This window comes from Pituophis catenifer, unplaced genomic scaffold (assembly GCF_029215685.1).
Source record: "Pituophis catenifer annectens isolate HBS135680 unplaced genomic scaffold, rPitCat1.0.hap2 SCAF_45, whole genome shotgun sequence".
Classification (NCBI taxonomy): domain Eukaryota; kingdom Metazoa; phylum Chordata; class Lepidosauria; order Squamata; family Colubridae; genus Pituophis; species Pituophis catenifer.
In genome coordinates this window covers 250908-267633 of record NW_027256925.1, presented here as the reverse complement: position 1 = coordinate 267633, position 16726 = coordinate 250908, and the positions used below count along the sequence as shown (strand labels likewise).

Here is a 16726-nt window from a genome sequence, read left to right as displayed (position 1 = left end):
CCGATTGGAGAAGGAGGTCCAGGCTGGAATTGCTTCACCTGATTGCACTCGTCCATCGTAAAATGCTGATTTTGAACCCACGGCCCCCTTTGCCAGGGGGCTCAAGTCTCTCTGCCTGTTGGGATCCACTCCTCGATCAGTCTGGGAAAGCCGATCTCTGCCCAGCTCAGAGATCGGAGTTACAATGTGAATCCCGGGTTATTTGCAAACTCGGTTGCTTGGCCAAGGCTTGGGTGTCCTCCCAGCGGGACATCCTGAGAAGTTTCTTCCGGCAAGCCAACTTTTGCTCAAGGGGAAAATTTCACGCTGCAATCGGACGTCGCCAACTTGTACTTGATTAGTCCTGAGGATGGAGTGTTGGCGGGTCGGGATTTCTCAACCAGAGGAGAGCTGGTCTCTACATGGACAAGGAGGGGTTAAAAGAGAGGAGGGAGGGGAGGAGATTGGGAGCACACCATACACCCCAAAGGAGACAGTTTCTGGAGTCGGTCCCGGTTCTAAACTCCCCAGCATGCGACTGAGCTGGCCATGCGCACAAGTCCGTACCATCCGGCACAACGAACAGCTCAGGGATACGTCAGGAGGGGTTAGGAGATACTTCCAAAAGAGGCTGGACAGGGACACGGGATGGGGGGGAGGACAGGGGTGGGGGGTTAAGGTGGAAAAAAGAAGAACAAAAGGAATAAGTACAGAAGAAGCTGCAGCGACAGACCAAGGCATGCAAAAGAGACACACGAGGGGTGGGGTGTGTGGGGCACCGTATTTCTTGCAATGTTAGGGGGCAGAACATCATGTGCCAGAAGCAAAACGACAGGTCAGCTGTGGGATAGATCTTCCTCGGGCCGGCCATTCCTGCAGGAATGGGGTACAGGTAGTCCTCGACTTACAACCACAATGGAGCCTGGGACGTACGTTGCGTTAAGCCAGGAATTTCGTTAAGGGAGTATTTTGCCCCCATTTCACGACTTTTCTTGCCACGGCTGTTTAGTGAATCGCCGCACGTTGTTAAATCAGTAGCGATAAGTTGTTAAGCGGATCTGGCTTCTCCGTGGACTCTGCTTGTCAGGAGGTCGCAAAAGGGGATCCGCGTGACATCCCAGCCCAGGACATTGCAACCGTCATAAATACGAGGCAGTTGCCGAACGTATCCGAATGTAAATCGTGGGACCGCGTGGGAATGCTGCAACGGTCGTAAGTGTGAACAACAGTCGTCAGTCCCTTTTTTTCCAGGGCCGTTGCAACTTGGAACGGTCAGTAAACGAAGTGTTGTAAGTCGAGGACTAAATGTACTTGGCCAAGGAAGTTAAACAGGAGCTCTCTGAGGTCCTGGACCAGCTTTCCCAACCTGGAGGATTGGCCCGACGAGTATCGATTTTCAACTCCCAGGGTTCCCTGCAAGGGCATGCGGCCTGAGGAATTCTGGGAAACGAAGTCCACTATCGTACTTCTCCCCTTGGTGACGCACAGCTCCATCCGGTGAGCTTTCCGAGCTGGGCGGCCAAAGAACTTTGAAGAAGGAGATCGATGCTGAGGCAATGGGGGGGACCAGCCAAACGGAAGCAGAAATGTGGGGAGCAGACGCCGAGGAGTGGGGGAACAGGAAGGAAAAATGGGGGAGGACAAGGAGCAAAGGAGGGAGAGATGGAGGTGGAGCAGAGAAACAGAGAAGGCAGCAGAGTTAAAGAGAGAAAAGTGTAGGGCAGCTGCCCCTAACTTTTCAGTGGGGCTGGTTTTCCCACAATGTTATAGTTTGCGAAGGATGAAGGGATTGCCCGCTTTCAAGTTAGATGTGGTTTGCCTTTGGACAGGAGACCACAAGGAAATCCCAATCAGCTTGGACAGGAGACCATGAGGAAATTCCCAGTTAAGATTGGGAAGTCAAAGACCCACCCGGGAAGCGGGGGTGGGCATGGCCAACCACTTCTGTGGTGCTGTTAAGAAAACTCTTATCGACTCAAGTCAAGCTCAACTCAAAGACTTTATTAAGTCCAACCACATCTGGAGGACGCTGCGTTGGGGAAGACCCTCCTACGAAAACACCATTCTTTCTTCTCTCCTGTTCTCTTTTAGGGACTGCTTTAGTGAGTTGCTACCTGTTACGCAACTCCCATCCCAAACCTCCCCATGAATTCTGTAGATAGATACGTTATACTCAGCTGGATCGGCTACCTCAGGGGTGTCAAACTCAATTTCATTGAGGGCCGCATCAGGGCTGTGTTTGACCTTGGGGGGGGGCCTCGGGTGTGTGTGGCCAGGGTGGGCATGGTTGACGTCACTCGTGTCGGGGGCACCTGTGGTGGCCCAAATGCTCTGCCAGCGAAAACGGACTCCTGATCTCCGTTTTCAGCTGGGACGGACTCCTGGAACCCTCTGTTGTGGCCCGCCAGCGGCCAATGGAGCTGGCAGCAGAGTCGGAGAGTGAGGAGGCTGGGGAGGTACTTGGGCCAGTCCTGGGGGCTGGTGAGTGCTCTGTATCGGAGGCAGAGAGGGGGCCAAGGCCATCTGATAGTTATGTGCAGCCTCCAGAGTCTGACAGCAGTGAGGCAGAAGAACAGCGGGAGCCTGTTCCCAGTGTGCCCATCCGCAGAGCTGCCGGACAACAAGAACAATGAAGAAAACAGGGTCGACTTGGGAGTAAGGCTTGGAGATGATTGGCCCTTTCCATAAGATATAAAAGAAGAGCGAAAGGGATGTGAGCTTTTGCAGGAAGCAATTAGTTCATCTGGCTGATTCAAGATTTGAAAATTCTGTTTGTGACTCTGTGCCAAGTTTGGCCTTGCTCTGCGTCTGGAAATTATTTATTTATTTATTTATTTATTTATTTATTTATTTATTTATTTATTTAATATAATTTGTATGCCGCCCTATCTCCGTAGGACTCAGGGCAGCTCACAACAAACCCAATAAAACATAAAATACATAAATATGCATACATAAAATACATAAATGTATAAATATATAATGTAAACATAGATTAAAACCCATTAAAATAATCAAAACCCCCTCAGTCCAGGCTGGGCGATGTGAACAGCCATGTTTTTAATTCACGGCGGAAGGTGCGAAGGTCAGGAGCCAACCGAAGCCCCAGGGGGAGTTGATTCCAAAGAGTGGGCGCGCCCACAGAGAAAGCTCTACCCCTAGGGGCTACCAGCCGACATTGTCTAGGGGACGGCACCCGGAGAAGGCCCTCCCTGTGAGAATGCACCGGGCATTGGGCAGCGTTCCACGTGAGATAAGGTGGGTGTTGATAACCGTCCTCTGAAAGACTGTTTATCAAGCCTTGCGGACTGTAAATGAAAGTAATTTACAGTCATATAAATAAAAGAGGTTTTGCGGGACTAAGATTGTGCTTTATACTTTCTAAGGAAGCCTAGGTCAGAAAAACCTTCTGTCGGTGAAAATAGAGCCCGGGAGGGACACGTGCGACCCTCCCGAGCTCCGTTTTCGCTGGCAGAGACACGATGGGCCAGGTCCTTTGTTAGTTCCAGGGCAGCCCCACTGGGCAGATTTAAGCACCCTGCAGGCCGGATTTGGCCCGTGGGCCTTGAGTTTGACACCCCTGGGCTACCTGATTCGTCTAGTTCAGCAGTCTTGTTTTCTAAGTCAATGTTTCTCAGCCTTGGCAAACTGACAATATGTGGATTCCCAGGACTTTACCTGGTTGTGTGTGAGTGGATTATTCGTGCCACTGAAGAGTTACAAAAATGTAAATCTAAAATAAACCAGGCAGGTAAAAGGGGAGAGAAAGAATGCGGTTTGCAACATCTGGGGAAAATGAGAAGCCATGGTCGCAACTAATCAGGGCAGGGAATGGCAGGATTATTAGCTCCATCTGTTGAATTTCTGCCCTGATGATTTTAAAGGTGGGCCTGAAGTCAGACATCTCTTTCTGGTTGTCCTACCTTGACTGAGAAGCTGTAAGTTGCGGACTTCCTCCCGCACCTGAAGCTGCAGCACCTGTTGGAGCACTTCCTGTCGCTGAGACTCCTGGATAATCCCCATACGCTGCAGCTTCTCCCCGTTCAACCGCAAGAGGGCCCGGCCTGCCAAAAAGGAAGCAAAATAATGGCTCTTCACACAACTCTTCCACCCCGCTCAAAGAAAGCTCTTGTTTGGTGTAGTCGATAAGGCTGTGAGTTCTAGTTCTGCCTTAGACAAGAAAGCTGGCTGGGTGACTTTGGGCCAATCCCCAGGAGATGGTGAGTTCTAGTCCCACCTTAGCCATGAAAGCCAGCTGGGTGACTCTGGACCAATCCCCAGGAGATGGTGAGTTCTAGTCCCGCCTTAGCCATGAAAGCCAGCTGGGTGACTCTGGACCAATCCCCAGGAGATGGTGAGTTCTAGTCCCGCCTTAGCCATGAAAGCCAGCTGGGTGACTCTGGGCCAATCACCAGGAGACGGTGAGTTCTAGTCCCACCTTAGCCATGAAAGCCGGCTGGGTGACTCTGGGCCAATCACCAGGAGACTGGAAGTTCTAGTCCCGCTTTAGGCCTGAAAACCAGCTGGGTGGCTTTGGACCAATCCCCAGGAGATGGTGAGTTCTAGTCCCGCCTTAGCCATGAAAGCCAGCTGGGTGACTCTGGACCAATCCCCAGGAGATGGTGAGTTCTAGTCCCGCCTTAGCCATGAAAGCCAGCTGGGTGACTCTGGACCAATCCCCAGGAGATGGTGAGTTCTAGTCCCGCCTTAGCCATGAAAGCCAGCTGGGTGACTCTGGGCCAATCACCAGGAGACGGTGAGTTCTAGTCCCACCTTAGCCATGAAAGCCGGCTGGGTGACTCTGGGCCAATCACCAGGAGACTGGAAGTTCTAGTCCCGCTTTAGGCCTGAAAACCAGCTGGGTGGCTTTGGACCAATCCCCAGGAGATGGTGAGTTCTAGTCCCGCCTTAGCCATGAAAGCCGGCTGGGTGACTCTGGGCCAATCACCAGGAGACTGGAAGTTCTAGTCCCGCTTTAGGCCTGAAAACCAGCTGGGTGGCTTTGGACCAATCCCCAGGAGATGGTGAGTTCTAGTCCCGCCTTAGCCATGAAAGCCAGCTGGGTGACTCTGGGCCAATCACCAGGAGACTGGAAGTTCTAGTCCCGCTTTAGGCCTGAAAACCAGCTGGGTGGCTTTGGACCAATCCCCAGGAGATGGTGAGTTCTAGTCCCGCCTTAGCCATGAAAGCCAGCTGGGTGACTTTGGGCCAATCACCAGGAGACTGGAAGTTCTAGTCCCGCTTTAGGCCTGAAAACCAGCTGGGTGACTCTGGGCCAATCACCAGGAGATGGTGAGTTCTAGTCCCGCCTTAGCCATGAAAGCCAGCTGGGTGACTTTGGGCCAATCCCCAGGAGATGGTGAGTTCTAGTCCCACCTTAGCCATGAAAGCCGGCTGGGTGACTTTGGGCCAATCCCCAGGAGACTGGAAGTTCTAGTCCCGCTTTAGGCCTGAAAACCAGCTGGGTGGCTTTGGGCCAATCCCCAGGAGATGGTGAGTTCTAGTCCCGCCTTAGCCATGAAAGCCAGCTGGGTGACTCTGGGCCAATCACCAGGAGACTGGAAGTTCTAGTCCCGCTTTAGGCCTGAAAACCAGCTGGGTGACTCTGGGCCAATCACCAGGAGACGGTGAGTTCTAGTCCCACCTTAGCCATGAAAGCCGGCTGGGTGACTTTGGGCCAATCCCCAGGAGACGGTGAGTTCTAGTCCCCCCTTAGCCGTGAAAGCCAGCTGGGTGACTCTGGGCCAATCACCAGGTGACGGTGAGTTCTAGTCCCGCCTTAGACATGAAAGCCAGCTGGGTGACTTTGGGCCAATCCCCAGGAGATGGTGAGTTCTAGACCCGCCTTAGCCATGAAAGCCGGCTGGGTGACTTTGGGCCAATCCCCAGGAGACTGGAAGTTCTAGTCCCGCTTTAGGCCTGAAAACCAGCTGGGTGACTCTGGGCCAATCACCAGGAGACGGTGAGTTCTAGTCCCACCTTAGACATGAAAGCCGGCTGGGTGACTTTGGGCCAATCCCCAGGAGACGGTGAGTTCTAGTCCCACCTTAGCCATGAAAGCCGGCTGGGTGACTTTGGGCCAATCCCCAGGAGACTGGAAGTTCTAGTCCCGCTTTAGGCCTGAAAACCAGCTGGGTGACTCTGGGCCAATCACCAGGAGACGGTGAGTTCTAGTCCCACCTTAGCCATGAAAGCCGGCTGGGTGACTTTGGGCCAATCCCCAGGAGACGGTGAGTTCTAGTCCCCCCTTAGCCGTGAAAGCCAGCTGGGTGACTCTGGGCCAATCACCAGGTGACGGTGAGTTCTAGTCCCGCCTTAGACATGAAAGCCAGCTGGGTGACTTTGGGCCAATCCCCAGGAGATGGTGAGTTCTAGTCCCGCCTTAGCCATGAAAGCCGGCTGGGTGACTTTGGGCCAATCCCCAGGAGACTGGAAGTTCTAGTCCCGCTTTAGGCCTGAAAACCAGCTGGGTGACTCTGGGCCAATCACCAGGAGACGGTGAGTTCTAGTCCCACCTTAGACATGAAAGCCGGCTGGGTGACTTTGGGCCAATCCCCAGGAGACGGTGAGTTCTAGTCCCGCCTTAGACATGAAAGCCAGCTGGGTGACTTTGGGCCAATCCCCAGGAGATGGTGAGTTCTAGTCCCGCCTTAGCCGTGAAAGCCAGCTGGGTGACTTTGGGCCAATCCCCAGGAGACTGGAAGTTCTAGTCCCGCTTTAGGCCTGAAAACCAGCTGGGTGACTCTGGGCCAATCACCAGGAGACGGTGAGTTCTAGTCCCACCTTAGACATGAAAGCCGGCTGGGTGACTTTGGGCCAATCCCCAGGAGACGGTGAGTTCTAGTCCCACCTTAGCCATGAAAGCCGGCTGGGTGACTTTGGGCCAATCCCCAGGAGACTGGAAGTTCTAGTCCCGCTTTAGGCCTGAAAACCAGCTGGGTGACTCTGGGCCAATCACCAGGAGACGGTGAGTTCTAGTCCCACCTTAGCCATGAAAGCCGGCTGGGTGACTTTGGGCCAATCCCCAGGAGATGGTGAGTTCTAGTCCCGCCTTAGACATGAAAGCCAGCTGGGTGACTTTGGGCCAATCCCCAGGAGATGGTGAGTTCTAGTCCCCCCTTAGCCGTGAAAGCCAGCTGGGTGACTCTGGGCCAATCACCAGGAGACGGTGAGTTCTAGTCCCACCTTAGCCATGAAAGCCGGCTGGGTGACTCTGGGCCAATCACCAGGAGACTGGAAGTTCTAGTCCCGCTTTAGGCCTGAAAACCAGCTGGGTGGCTTTGGACCAATCCCCAGGAGATGGTGAGTTCTAGTCCCGCCTTAGCCATGAAAGCCAGCTGGGTGACTCTGGGCCAATCACCAGGAGACTGGAAGTTCTAGTCCCGCTTTAGGCCTGAAAACCAGCTGGGTGGCTTTGGACCAATCCCCAGGAGATGGTGAGTTCTAGTCCCGCCTTAGCCATGAAAGCCAGCTGGGTGACTCTGGGCCAATCACCAGGAGACTGGAAGTTCTAGTCCCGCTTTAGGCCTGAAAACCAGCTGGGTGACTCTGGGCCAATCACCAGGAGACGGTGAGTTCTAGTCCCACCTTAGCCATGAAAGCCGGCTGGGTGACTTTGGGCCAATCACCAGGTGACGGTGAGTTCTAGTCCCGCCTTAGACATGAAAGCCAGCTGGGTGACTTTGGGCCAATCACCAGGAGACGGTGAGTTCTAGTCCCCCCTTAGCCGTGAAAGCCAGCTGGGTGACTCTGGGCCAATCACCAGGTGACGGTGAGTTCTAGTCCCGCCTTAGACATGAAAGCCAGCTGGGTGACTTTGGGCCAATCCCCAGGAGATGGTGAGTTCTAGTCCCCCCTTAGCCGTGAAAGCCAGCTGGGTGACTCTGGGCCAATCACCAGGAGACTGGAAGTTCTAGTCCCGCTTTAGGCCTGAAAACCAGCTGGGTGGCTTTGGGCCAATCCCCAGGAGATGGTGAGTTCTAGTCCCGCCTTAGCCATGAAAGCCAGCTGGGTGACTTTGGGCCAATCACCAGGAGACTGGAAGTTCTAGTCCCGCTTTAGGCCTGAAAACCAGCTGGGTGGCTTTGGGCCAATCCCCAGGAGATGGTGAGTTCTAGTCCCACCTTAGCCATGAAAGCCGGCTGGGTGACTTTGGGCCAATCCCCAGGAGACGGTGAGTTCTAGTCCCACCTTAGCCATGAAAGCCGGCTGGGTGACTTTGGGCCAATCCCCAGGAGACTGGAAGTTCTAGTCCCGCTTTAGGCCTGAAAACCAGCTGGGTGGCTTTGGGCCAATCCCCAGGAGATGGTGAGTTCTAGTCCCACCTTAGCCATGAAAGCCAGCTGGGTGACTCTGGGCCAATCACCAGGAGACTGGAAGTTCTAGTCCCGCTTTAGGCCTGAAAACCAGCTGGGTGACTCTGGGCCAATCACCAGGAGACGGTGAGTTCTAGTCCCGCCTTAGCCATGAAAGCCAGCTGGGTGACTTTGGGCCAATCCCCAGGAGATGGTGAGTTCTAGTCCCACCTTAGCCATGAAAGCCGGCTGGGTGACTTTGGGCCAATCCCCAGGAGACGGTGAGTTCTAGTCCCACCTTAGCCATGAAAGCCGGCTGGGTGACTTTGGGCCAATCCCCAGGAGACTGGAAGTTCTAGTCCCGCTTTAGGCCTGAAAACCAGCTGGGTGGCTTTGGGCCAATCCCCAGGAGATGGTGAGTTCTAGTCCCACCTTAGCCATGAAAGCCAGCTGGGTGACTCTGGGCCAATCACCAGGAGACTGGAAGTTCTAGTCCCGCTTTAGGCCTGAAAACCAGCTGGGTGACTCTGGGCCAATCACCAGGAGACGGTGAGTTCTAGTCCCGCCTTAGCCATGAAAGCCAGCTGGGTGGCTTTGGGCCAATCCCCAGGAGATGGTGAGTTCTAGTCCCACCTTAGCCATGAAAGCCGGCTGGGTGACTTTGGGCCAATCCCCAGGAGACGGTGAGTTCTAGTCCCACCTTAGCCATGAAAGCCGGCTGGGTGACTTTGGGCCAATCCCCAGGAGACTGGAAGTTCTAGTCCCGCTTTAGGCCTGAAAACCAGCTGGGTGGCTTTGGGCCAATCCCCAGGAGATGGTGAGTTCTAGTCCCACCTTAGCCATGAAAGCCAGCTGGGTGACTCTGGGCCAATCACCAGGAGACTGGAAGTTCTAGTCCCGCTTTAGGCCTGAAAACCAGCTGGGTGACTCTGGGCCAATCACCAGGAGATGGTGAGTTCTAGTCCCGCCTTAGCCATGAAAGCCAGCTGGGTGACTTTGGGCCAATCACCAGGAGATGGTGAGTTCTAGTCCCGCCTTAGCCATGAAAGCCAGCTGGGTGACTTTGGGCCAATCACCAGGAGATGGTGAGTTCTAGTCCCGCCTTAGCCATGAAAGCCAGCTGGGTGACTTTGGGCCAATCACCAGGAGATGGTGAGTTCTAGTCCCGCCTTAGCCATGAAAACCAGCTGGGTGGCTTTGGACCAATCCCCAGGAGATGGTGAGTTCTAGTCCCGCCTTAGCCATGAAAGCCAGCTGGGTGACTCTGGGCCAATCACCAGGAGACTGGAAGTTCTAGTCCCGCTTTAGGCCTGAAAACCAGCTGGGTGACTCTGGGCCAATCACCAGGAGACGGTGAGTTCTAGTCCCACCTTAGCCATGAAAGCCGGCTGGGTGACTTTGGGCCAATCCCCAGGAGACGGTGAGTTCTAGTCCCCCCTTAGCCGTGAAAGCCAGCTGGGTGACTCTGGGCCAATCACCAGGAGACTGGAAGTTCTAGTCCCGCTTTAGGCCTGAAAACCAGCTGGGTGACTCTGGGCCAATCACCAGGAGACGGTGAGTTCTAGTCCCACCTTAGCCATGAAAGCCGGCTGGGTGACTTTGGGCCAATCCCCAGGAGACGGTGAGTTCTAGTCCCACCTTAGCCATGAAAGCCGGCTGGGTGACTTTGGGCCAATCCCCAGGAGACTGGAAGTTCTAGTCCCGCTTTAGGCCTGAAAACCAGCTGGGTGACTCTGGGCCAATCACCAGGAGACGGTGAGTTCTAGTCCCACCTTAGCCATGAAAGCCGGCTGGGTGACTTTGGGCCAATCCCCAGGAGATGGTGAGTTCTAGTCCCGCCTTAGACATGAAAGCCAGCTGGGTGACTTTGGGCCAATCCCCAGGAGATGGTGAGTTCTAGTCCCCCCTTAGCCGTGAAAGCCAGCTGGGTGACTCTGGGCCAATCACCAGGAGACTGGAAGTTCTAGTCCCGCTTTAGGCCTGAAAACCAGCTGGGTGGCTTTGGGCCAATCCCCAGGAGACGGTGAGTTCTAGTCCCACCTTAGCCATGAAAGCCGGCTGGGTGACTTTGGGCCAATCCCCAGGAGACTGGAAGTTCTAGTCCCGCTTTAGGCCTGAAAACCAGCTGGGTGACTCTGGCCCAATCCCCAGGAGATGGTGAGTTCTAGTCCCGCCTTAGCCATGAAAGCCAGCTGGGTGACTCTGGGCCAATCACCAGGAGACGGTGAGTTCTAGTCCCGCCTTAGACATGAAAACCAGCTGGGTGACTCTGGGCCAATCCCCAGGAGACGGTGAGTTCTAGTCCCGCCTTAGCCATGAAAGCCAGCTGGGTGACTCTGGGCCAATCACCAGGAGACGGTGAGTTCTAGTCCCGCCTTAGCCGTGAAAGCCAGCTGGGTGACTCTGGGCCAATCACCAGGAGATGGTGAGTTCTAGTCCCCCCTTAGCCATGAAAGCCAGCTGGGTGACTCTGGGCCAATCACCAGGAGATGGTGAGTTCTAGTCCCGCCTTAGCCGTGAAAGCCAGCTGGGTGACTCTGGGCCAATCACCAGGAGATGGTGAGTTCTAGTCCCCCCTTAGCCATGAAAGCCAGCTGGGTGACTCTGGGCCAATCACCAGGAGATGGTGAGTTCTAGTCCCCCCTTAGCCATGAAAGCCAGCTGGGTGACTCTGGGCCAATCACCAGGAGATGGTGAGTTCTAGTCCCGCCTTAGCCATGAAAGCCAGCTGGGTGACTCTGGGCCAATCACCAGGAGATGGTGAGTTCTAGTCCCCCCTTAGCCATGAAAGCCAGCTGGGTGACTCTGGGCCAATCACCAGGAGATGGTGAGTTCTAGTCCCGCCTTAGCCGTGAAAGCCAGCTGGGTGACTCTGGGCCAATCACCAGGAGATGGTGAGTTCTAGTCCCCCCTTAGCCATGAAAGCCAGCTGGGTGACTCTGGGCCAATCACCAGGAGATGGTGAGTTCTAGTCCCCCCTTAGCCATGAAAGCCAGCTGGGTGACTCTGGGCCAATCACCAGGAGATGGTGAGTTCTAGTCCCCCCTTAGCCATGAAAGCCAGCTGGGTGACTCTGGGCCAATCACCAGGAGATGGTGAGTTCTAGTCCCGCCTTAGCCGTGAAAGCCAGCTGGGTGACTCTGGGCCAATCCCCAGGAGACGGTGAGTTCTAGTCCCGCCTTAGCCGTGAAAGCCAGCTGGGTGACTCTGGGCCAATCCCCAGGAGACGGTGAGTTCTAGTCCCGCCTTAGCCATGAAAGCCAGCTGGGTGACTCTGGGCCAATCACCAGGAGACGGTGAGTTCTAGTCCCCCCTTAGCCGTGAAAGCCAGCTGGGTGACTCTGGCCCAATCCCCAGGAGACGGTGAGTTCTAGTCCCGCCTTAGCCATGAAAGCCAGCTGGGTGACTCTGGGCCAATCACCAGGAGACGGTGAGTTCTAGTCCCCCCTTAGCCGTGAAAGCCAGCTGGGTGACTCTGGGCCAATCCCCAGGAGATGGTGAGTTCTAGTCCCCCCTTAGCCATGAAAGCCAGCTGGGTGACTCTGGGCCAATCACCAGGAGACGGTGAGTTCTAGTCCCGCCTTAGCCGTGAAAGCCAGCTGGTGACTCTGGCCCAATCCCCAGGAGACGGTGAGTTCTAGTTCCGCCTTAGGCATGAAAGCCAGCTGGGTGACTCTGGGCCAATCACCAGGAGACGGTGAGTTCTAGTCCCGCCTTAGCCATGAAAGCCAGCTGGGTGACTCTGGGCCAATCACCAGGAGACGGTGAGTTCTAGTCCCGCCTTAGCCATGAAAGCCAGCTGGGTGACTCTGGGCCAATCCCCAGGGGATGGTGAGTTCTAGTCCCGCCTTAGACATGAAAGCCAGCTGGGTGACTTTGGGCCAATCCCCAGGAGACTGGAAGTTCTAGTCCCGCCTTAGCCATGAAAGCTGGCTGGATGACTCTGGGCCAATCACCAGGACACTTTGATTTATTTATTTTCATCAATTTACATGTACACTTCTAAGCAACATTCCAATGTATAGTTTGCTTGATCGCGGTGTTTGATCAAGCGACCATGGGGACGCTGCAATGGTGGTACGTCTGAAAAAAAAGTCACTTTTTTCGGTGCCGTTGCAACTTGGAACGGTCACAAAATGAACTTATCTGAGGCTTATCTGTGTTTTGAAAAGCAAATGTGGGGGTCTCTTTGGAGGCGGTTCAACCAGTGGTGAAATCCAATTTTTTTTACTACCGGTTCTGTGGGCGTGGCAGGGGAAGGATACTGCAAAATCTCCATTCCCACCCCACTCCAAGGGAAGGATACTGCAAAATCCCCATTCCCTTCTCACTCCTGAGGGAAGGATACTGCAAAATCTCCATTCCCACCCCACTCGGGGGCCAGCCAGAGGTGGTATTTGCCGGTTCTCCAAACTACTCAAAATTTCCGCTACCGGTTCGCCCGAACCTTTCAGAACCTGCTGGATTTCACCCTTGGCTTCAACGGCTCGTTCTTGATAGCCCTTTGTTCCCTCCCACAGAGCAACTCTGTCCAGACGGATGACTTCTCGTAGGAATTCATTTCCTAAGGCCAGATCATTCTAAGGCCAGCTTTTATCTTCCATCCAAACTCATTTTGTGGGACCGCCTTGGCAGACGGAGGGGCAATCTCCTGCGCATCCCCCCAAGGAAGGCACTGGAGTTTCCCATCATGCCTCGCTTCTCGTCGCTAGGGGCCGTCGGCACAGCGGCCTTATAACATCTCCCGTTTTTCCACTTCCTCTGTGTCCAATTAGAGAAGCTTTCTTTATTTCCAGCAGAAGGAATCGAGTGAGTGGTTCCATTAGGGGTTTATGATTGTGGCCCCTGGGGCAATGAAGCTCTCATTCTTCGTGAATGCGGGGGGGGGAAAGTTTTAAGAAATGATAATAAAAGAGCCACTCACACACAGACATATGCAACAAAGGCATTACGCCTCACCCAAAGATAACCTTCCATATTGATTTCTCATCTCATCTGCTATATTTGTTTTCCTGCCATTCTGGAAACACACAGAGTGGGGAAGGTAGAGGATAACCTATATTTAATTCTGGGCCATCCTAACTGAATGAATGAAAACCAACCAACCAGCCAATGAAAATAAAATGGGAAAGTCAGAAACAAAACAAACTGAACTACAGTCATCCTGGAGGCCAGACAAGGAAGAATGGATGGAAACTGAAGAAGGAGAGATTCAACCTGGAAATAAGGAGAAATTTTCTGACAGTGAGAAACAATCAACCCATGGAACAGAAGTTGCCTTTGGAAGTTTGTGGGAGCTTCATCACTGGAAGCTTTCAAGAAGAGACTGGACTGCCGTCTGTTAGAAATGGTGTAGAGCCGTGATGGCGAATCTGTGGCACGTGTACCTGAACACGGAGCCATGTCGCCTGGCATGTGCGGCATCGCCCGTTCCTTTTCTGGGTTCCCGGCACGCATGTGCACGCGAGGATCAGTCGGCCTTCGTGCGTGCGGCAGTGCCGAAAACTGGAAGCGCTGCTCTTCCATTTTCCTGCGTGAGCATGTGCGCCAGCCAGCTAATTGTCGTGCACGCATGGACACCAGAAACCTGGAAGACTAGCTGGCTGGCACGCATGCGTACACTGGAAACCGGAAGTTAATTTTCAGATGCACACATGCATCCTGGGTAGCTCCTCTTCCGGGTTGTGGCCCAGACCAGGGTGTACGTGCTCCCTTTTCGGCAATTGGTGCCGAAAAGGTTTGCCATCACTGGTGTAGAGTCTCCTGCTTGGGCAGGGGGTTGGACTAAATGACCTACAAGGTCCCTTCCAACTCTGTTAATCTGTATCTTGATCTATATCCTGGCCAAGGATCACAGGACCTATTGATTGTCCATGGCTGTGCTATTCTTCAACGAACACAGTGGTGGGTTGCTCCCGGTTCGCACCGGTTCGCAAGAACCGGTAGTAAAAAATTTTAGTAGTTCGGAGAACCAGTAATAACATTGGCTGGCCAAGGCCCCGAACCGGTCCCCAGCCCGGTCGCCGCTTGCTTACCCCACCCACCTCATCAGAGGCTTTTTTTAAAAAAAAAACTTTTAAAAGCATTTTTTCTACAACCTCTTCGGCTGAAAAAATGCTTTTAAAAGTAAAAAAAAAAAGCCTCTGATGATTGCACGGCTCAGCTGGGATCTTCAGAGGCTTCTGAAAACATTTTTTCTGCAACCTCTTCAGCCAAGGAGGTTGTAGGAAAAAAAAATCCCTTTAAAAGCCTCTGGCGATCCCAGCAGATTTGCCTGATTGTCAGAAGCTTCTAAAAGCATGTTTTCCTGCAACCTCTTCAGCCAAGGAGGTTGTAGGGGAAAAAAAATCCCTTTAAAAGCCTCTGGCGATCCCAGCAGATTTGCCTGATTGCCAGAAGCTTCTCAAAGGATGTTTTCCTGCAACCTCTTCAACCAAGGAGGTTGTAGGGAAAAAAAATCCCTTTAAAAGCCTCTGGCGATCCCAGCAGATTTGCCTGATTGTCAGAAGCTTCTAAAAGCATGTTTTCCTGCAACCTCTTCAGCCAAGGAGGTTGTAGGAAAAAAAAATCCCTTTAAAAGCCTCTGGCGATCCCAGCAGATTTGCCTGATTGTCAGAAGCTTCTAAAAGCATGTTTTCCTGCAACCTCTTCAGCCAAGGAGGTTGTAGGGGAAAAAAAATCCCTTTAAAAGCCTCTGGCGATCCCAGCAGATTTGCCTGATTGCCAGAAGCTTCTCAAAGGATGTTTTCCTGCAACCTCTTCAACCAAGGAGGTTGTAGGGAAAAAAAATCCCTTTAAAAGCCTCTGGCGATCCCAGCAGATTTGCCTGATTGTCAGAAGCTTCTAAAAGCATGTTTTCCTGCAACCTCTTCAGCCAAGGAGGTTGTAGGAAAAAAAAAATCCCTTTAAAAGCCTCTGGCGATCCCAGCAGATTTGCCTGATTGCCAGAAGCTTCTCAAAGGATGTTTTCCTGCAACCTCTTCAGCCAAGGAGGTTGTAGGGAAAAAAAATCCCTTTAAAAGCCTCTGGCGATCCCAGCAGATTTGCCTGATTGTCAGAAGCTTCTAAAAGCATGTTTTCCTGCAACCTCTTCAGCCAAGGAGGTTGTAGGAAAAAAAAAATCCCTTTAAAAGCCTCTGGCGATCCCAGCAGATTTGCCTGATTGTCAGAAGCTTCTAAAAACATGTTTTCCTGCAACCTCTTCAGCCAAGGAGGTTGTAGGGAAAAAAAAATCCCTTTAAAAGCCTCTGGCGATCCCAGCAGATTTGCCTGATTGTCAGAAGCTTCTAAAAGCATGTTTTCCTGCAACCTCTTCAGCCAAGGAGGTTGTAGGGAAAAAAAAATCCCTTTAAAAGCCTCTGGCAATCCTAGATGACTTGCCTGATCGTCAGAGGCTTCTAAAAGCATTTTTTCCTGCAACCTCTTAAGGTTGTAGAAATAATGCTTTTAAAAGTAAAAAAAAAAAAAACCACGCCCACCCAGTCACATTACCCCACAGGCCCACAAAATAAGCCACACCCACAGAACCGGTAGTAAAAAATTTTAGAACCCACCCCTTGCCCTGACGGATTGCCTACCTGTGATGGCGTGGTGTGAGAAGGCCTCCACGTAGATGAGATAATTGTGTGGGCAATGCTTCTTCAGCCATTTGCAGACATCCTGCTGAGTCCATAGCACCACCGGCTTGGTAAGGCTCCCTAAGGTAGGACTGGTGTGGTAGATCCCGTAGTGTTCATAAGTCCGGCTCTAATACGATCAAGGAAGGAAGAAAAGTGCAAAGAACGGCATTACGGAGCATAGAATTTGCAGCGTTACAAAACTGGAGTTTTGAAGAACTTGGCACCAACGTTTATTCCTAAAAAGAACATTTATGCATCAATTTATTCCTGAATAAAACTTAAAAAAAAAAAAAGTCAGCAAGTTGTGAACGCTCCAACACCGGAGGTTTTGAAGAAGAGATTGGGACAACCGTTTGTTTGAAATGGCTTAGGGTTTCCTGCTTGAGCAGGGGGTTGGACTAGATGACCTCCAAGGTCCCTTCCAATTTGGTTAATCTGTAATCAGTTTCTGGTTTGACAAATTGTACAAAACTAGAAAGTGGGTTGATTCAGGTTAAGTGGGTAGTGTGTAATACATTCCCAGGATAATAAGGCTAAATTTTAGCCTATAGTCCTTTCATTATCTTTCTTGCTCTTCTTCATGCTCTTCCTAGAGTCTCAACGTTTTCCCTGTATTATGGTGACCAAAACCGGATGCTTATTATCCGGAGTAAGCAATAAGGAAAAAAATGTAAAGGAGATTGGAGCTAAGGAAAAAGGAAAGCAAAATCCATCAGCTACTGTACAGGTGAAGACAAAAAACCTTGCCCCAGTCACACAAATGAAGCTGTCGCCTTGTTTATACACACATTGCAAGGACAAAGGGAGCAGAGCCTCCGTTGTTTGATTGCAAAG

The 16726-nt window shown here is 52.5% G+C and overlaps 1 protein-coding gene across 1 annotated transcript in view; it reads right to left on the bottom strand.

Annotated features, from left to right (window-relative positions):
• Positions 1–287: 287 nt before the first annotated feature.
• Positions 288–16726, bottom strand: part of SAMD10 (sterile alpha motif domain containing 10) — a 31109-nt gene continuing 14670 nt past the window's right edge. Inside the window, exons 4-6 of the mRNA XM_070956508.1 lie at positions 15851–16019; positions 3903–4043; positions 288–397 (exon numbers count right to left, since the gene is read on the bottom strand). Coding sequence (XP_070812609.1) covers positions 288–397; positions 3903–4043; positions 15851–16019 — 420 coding nt within the window. The remainder of the gene's footprint in view (positions 398–3902; positions 4044–15850; positions 16020–16726) is intronic.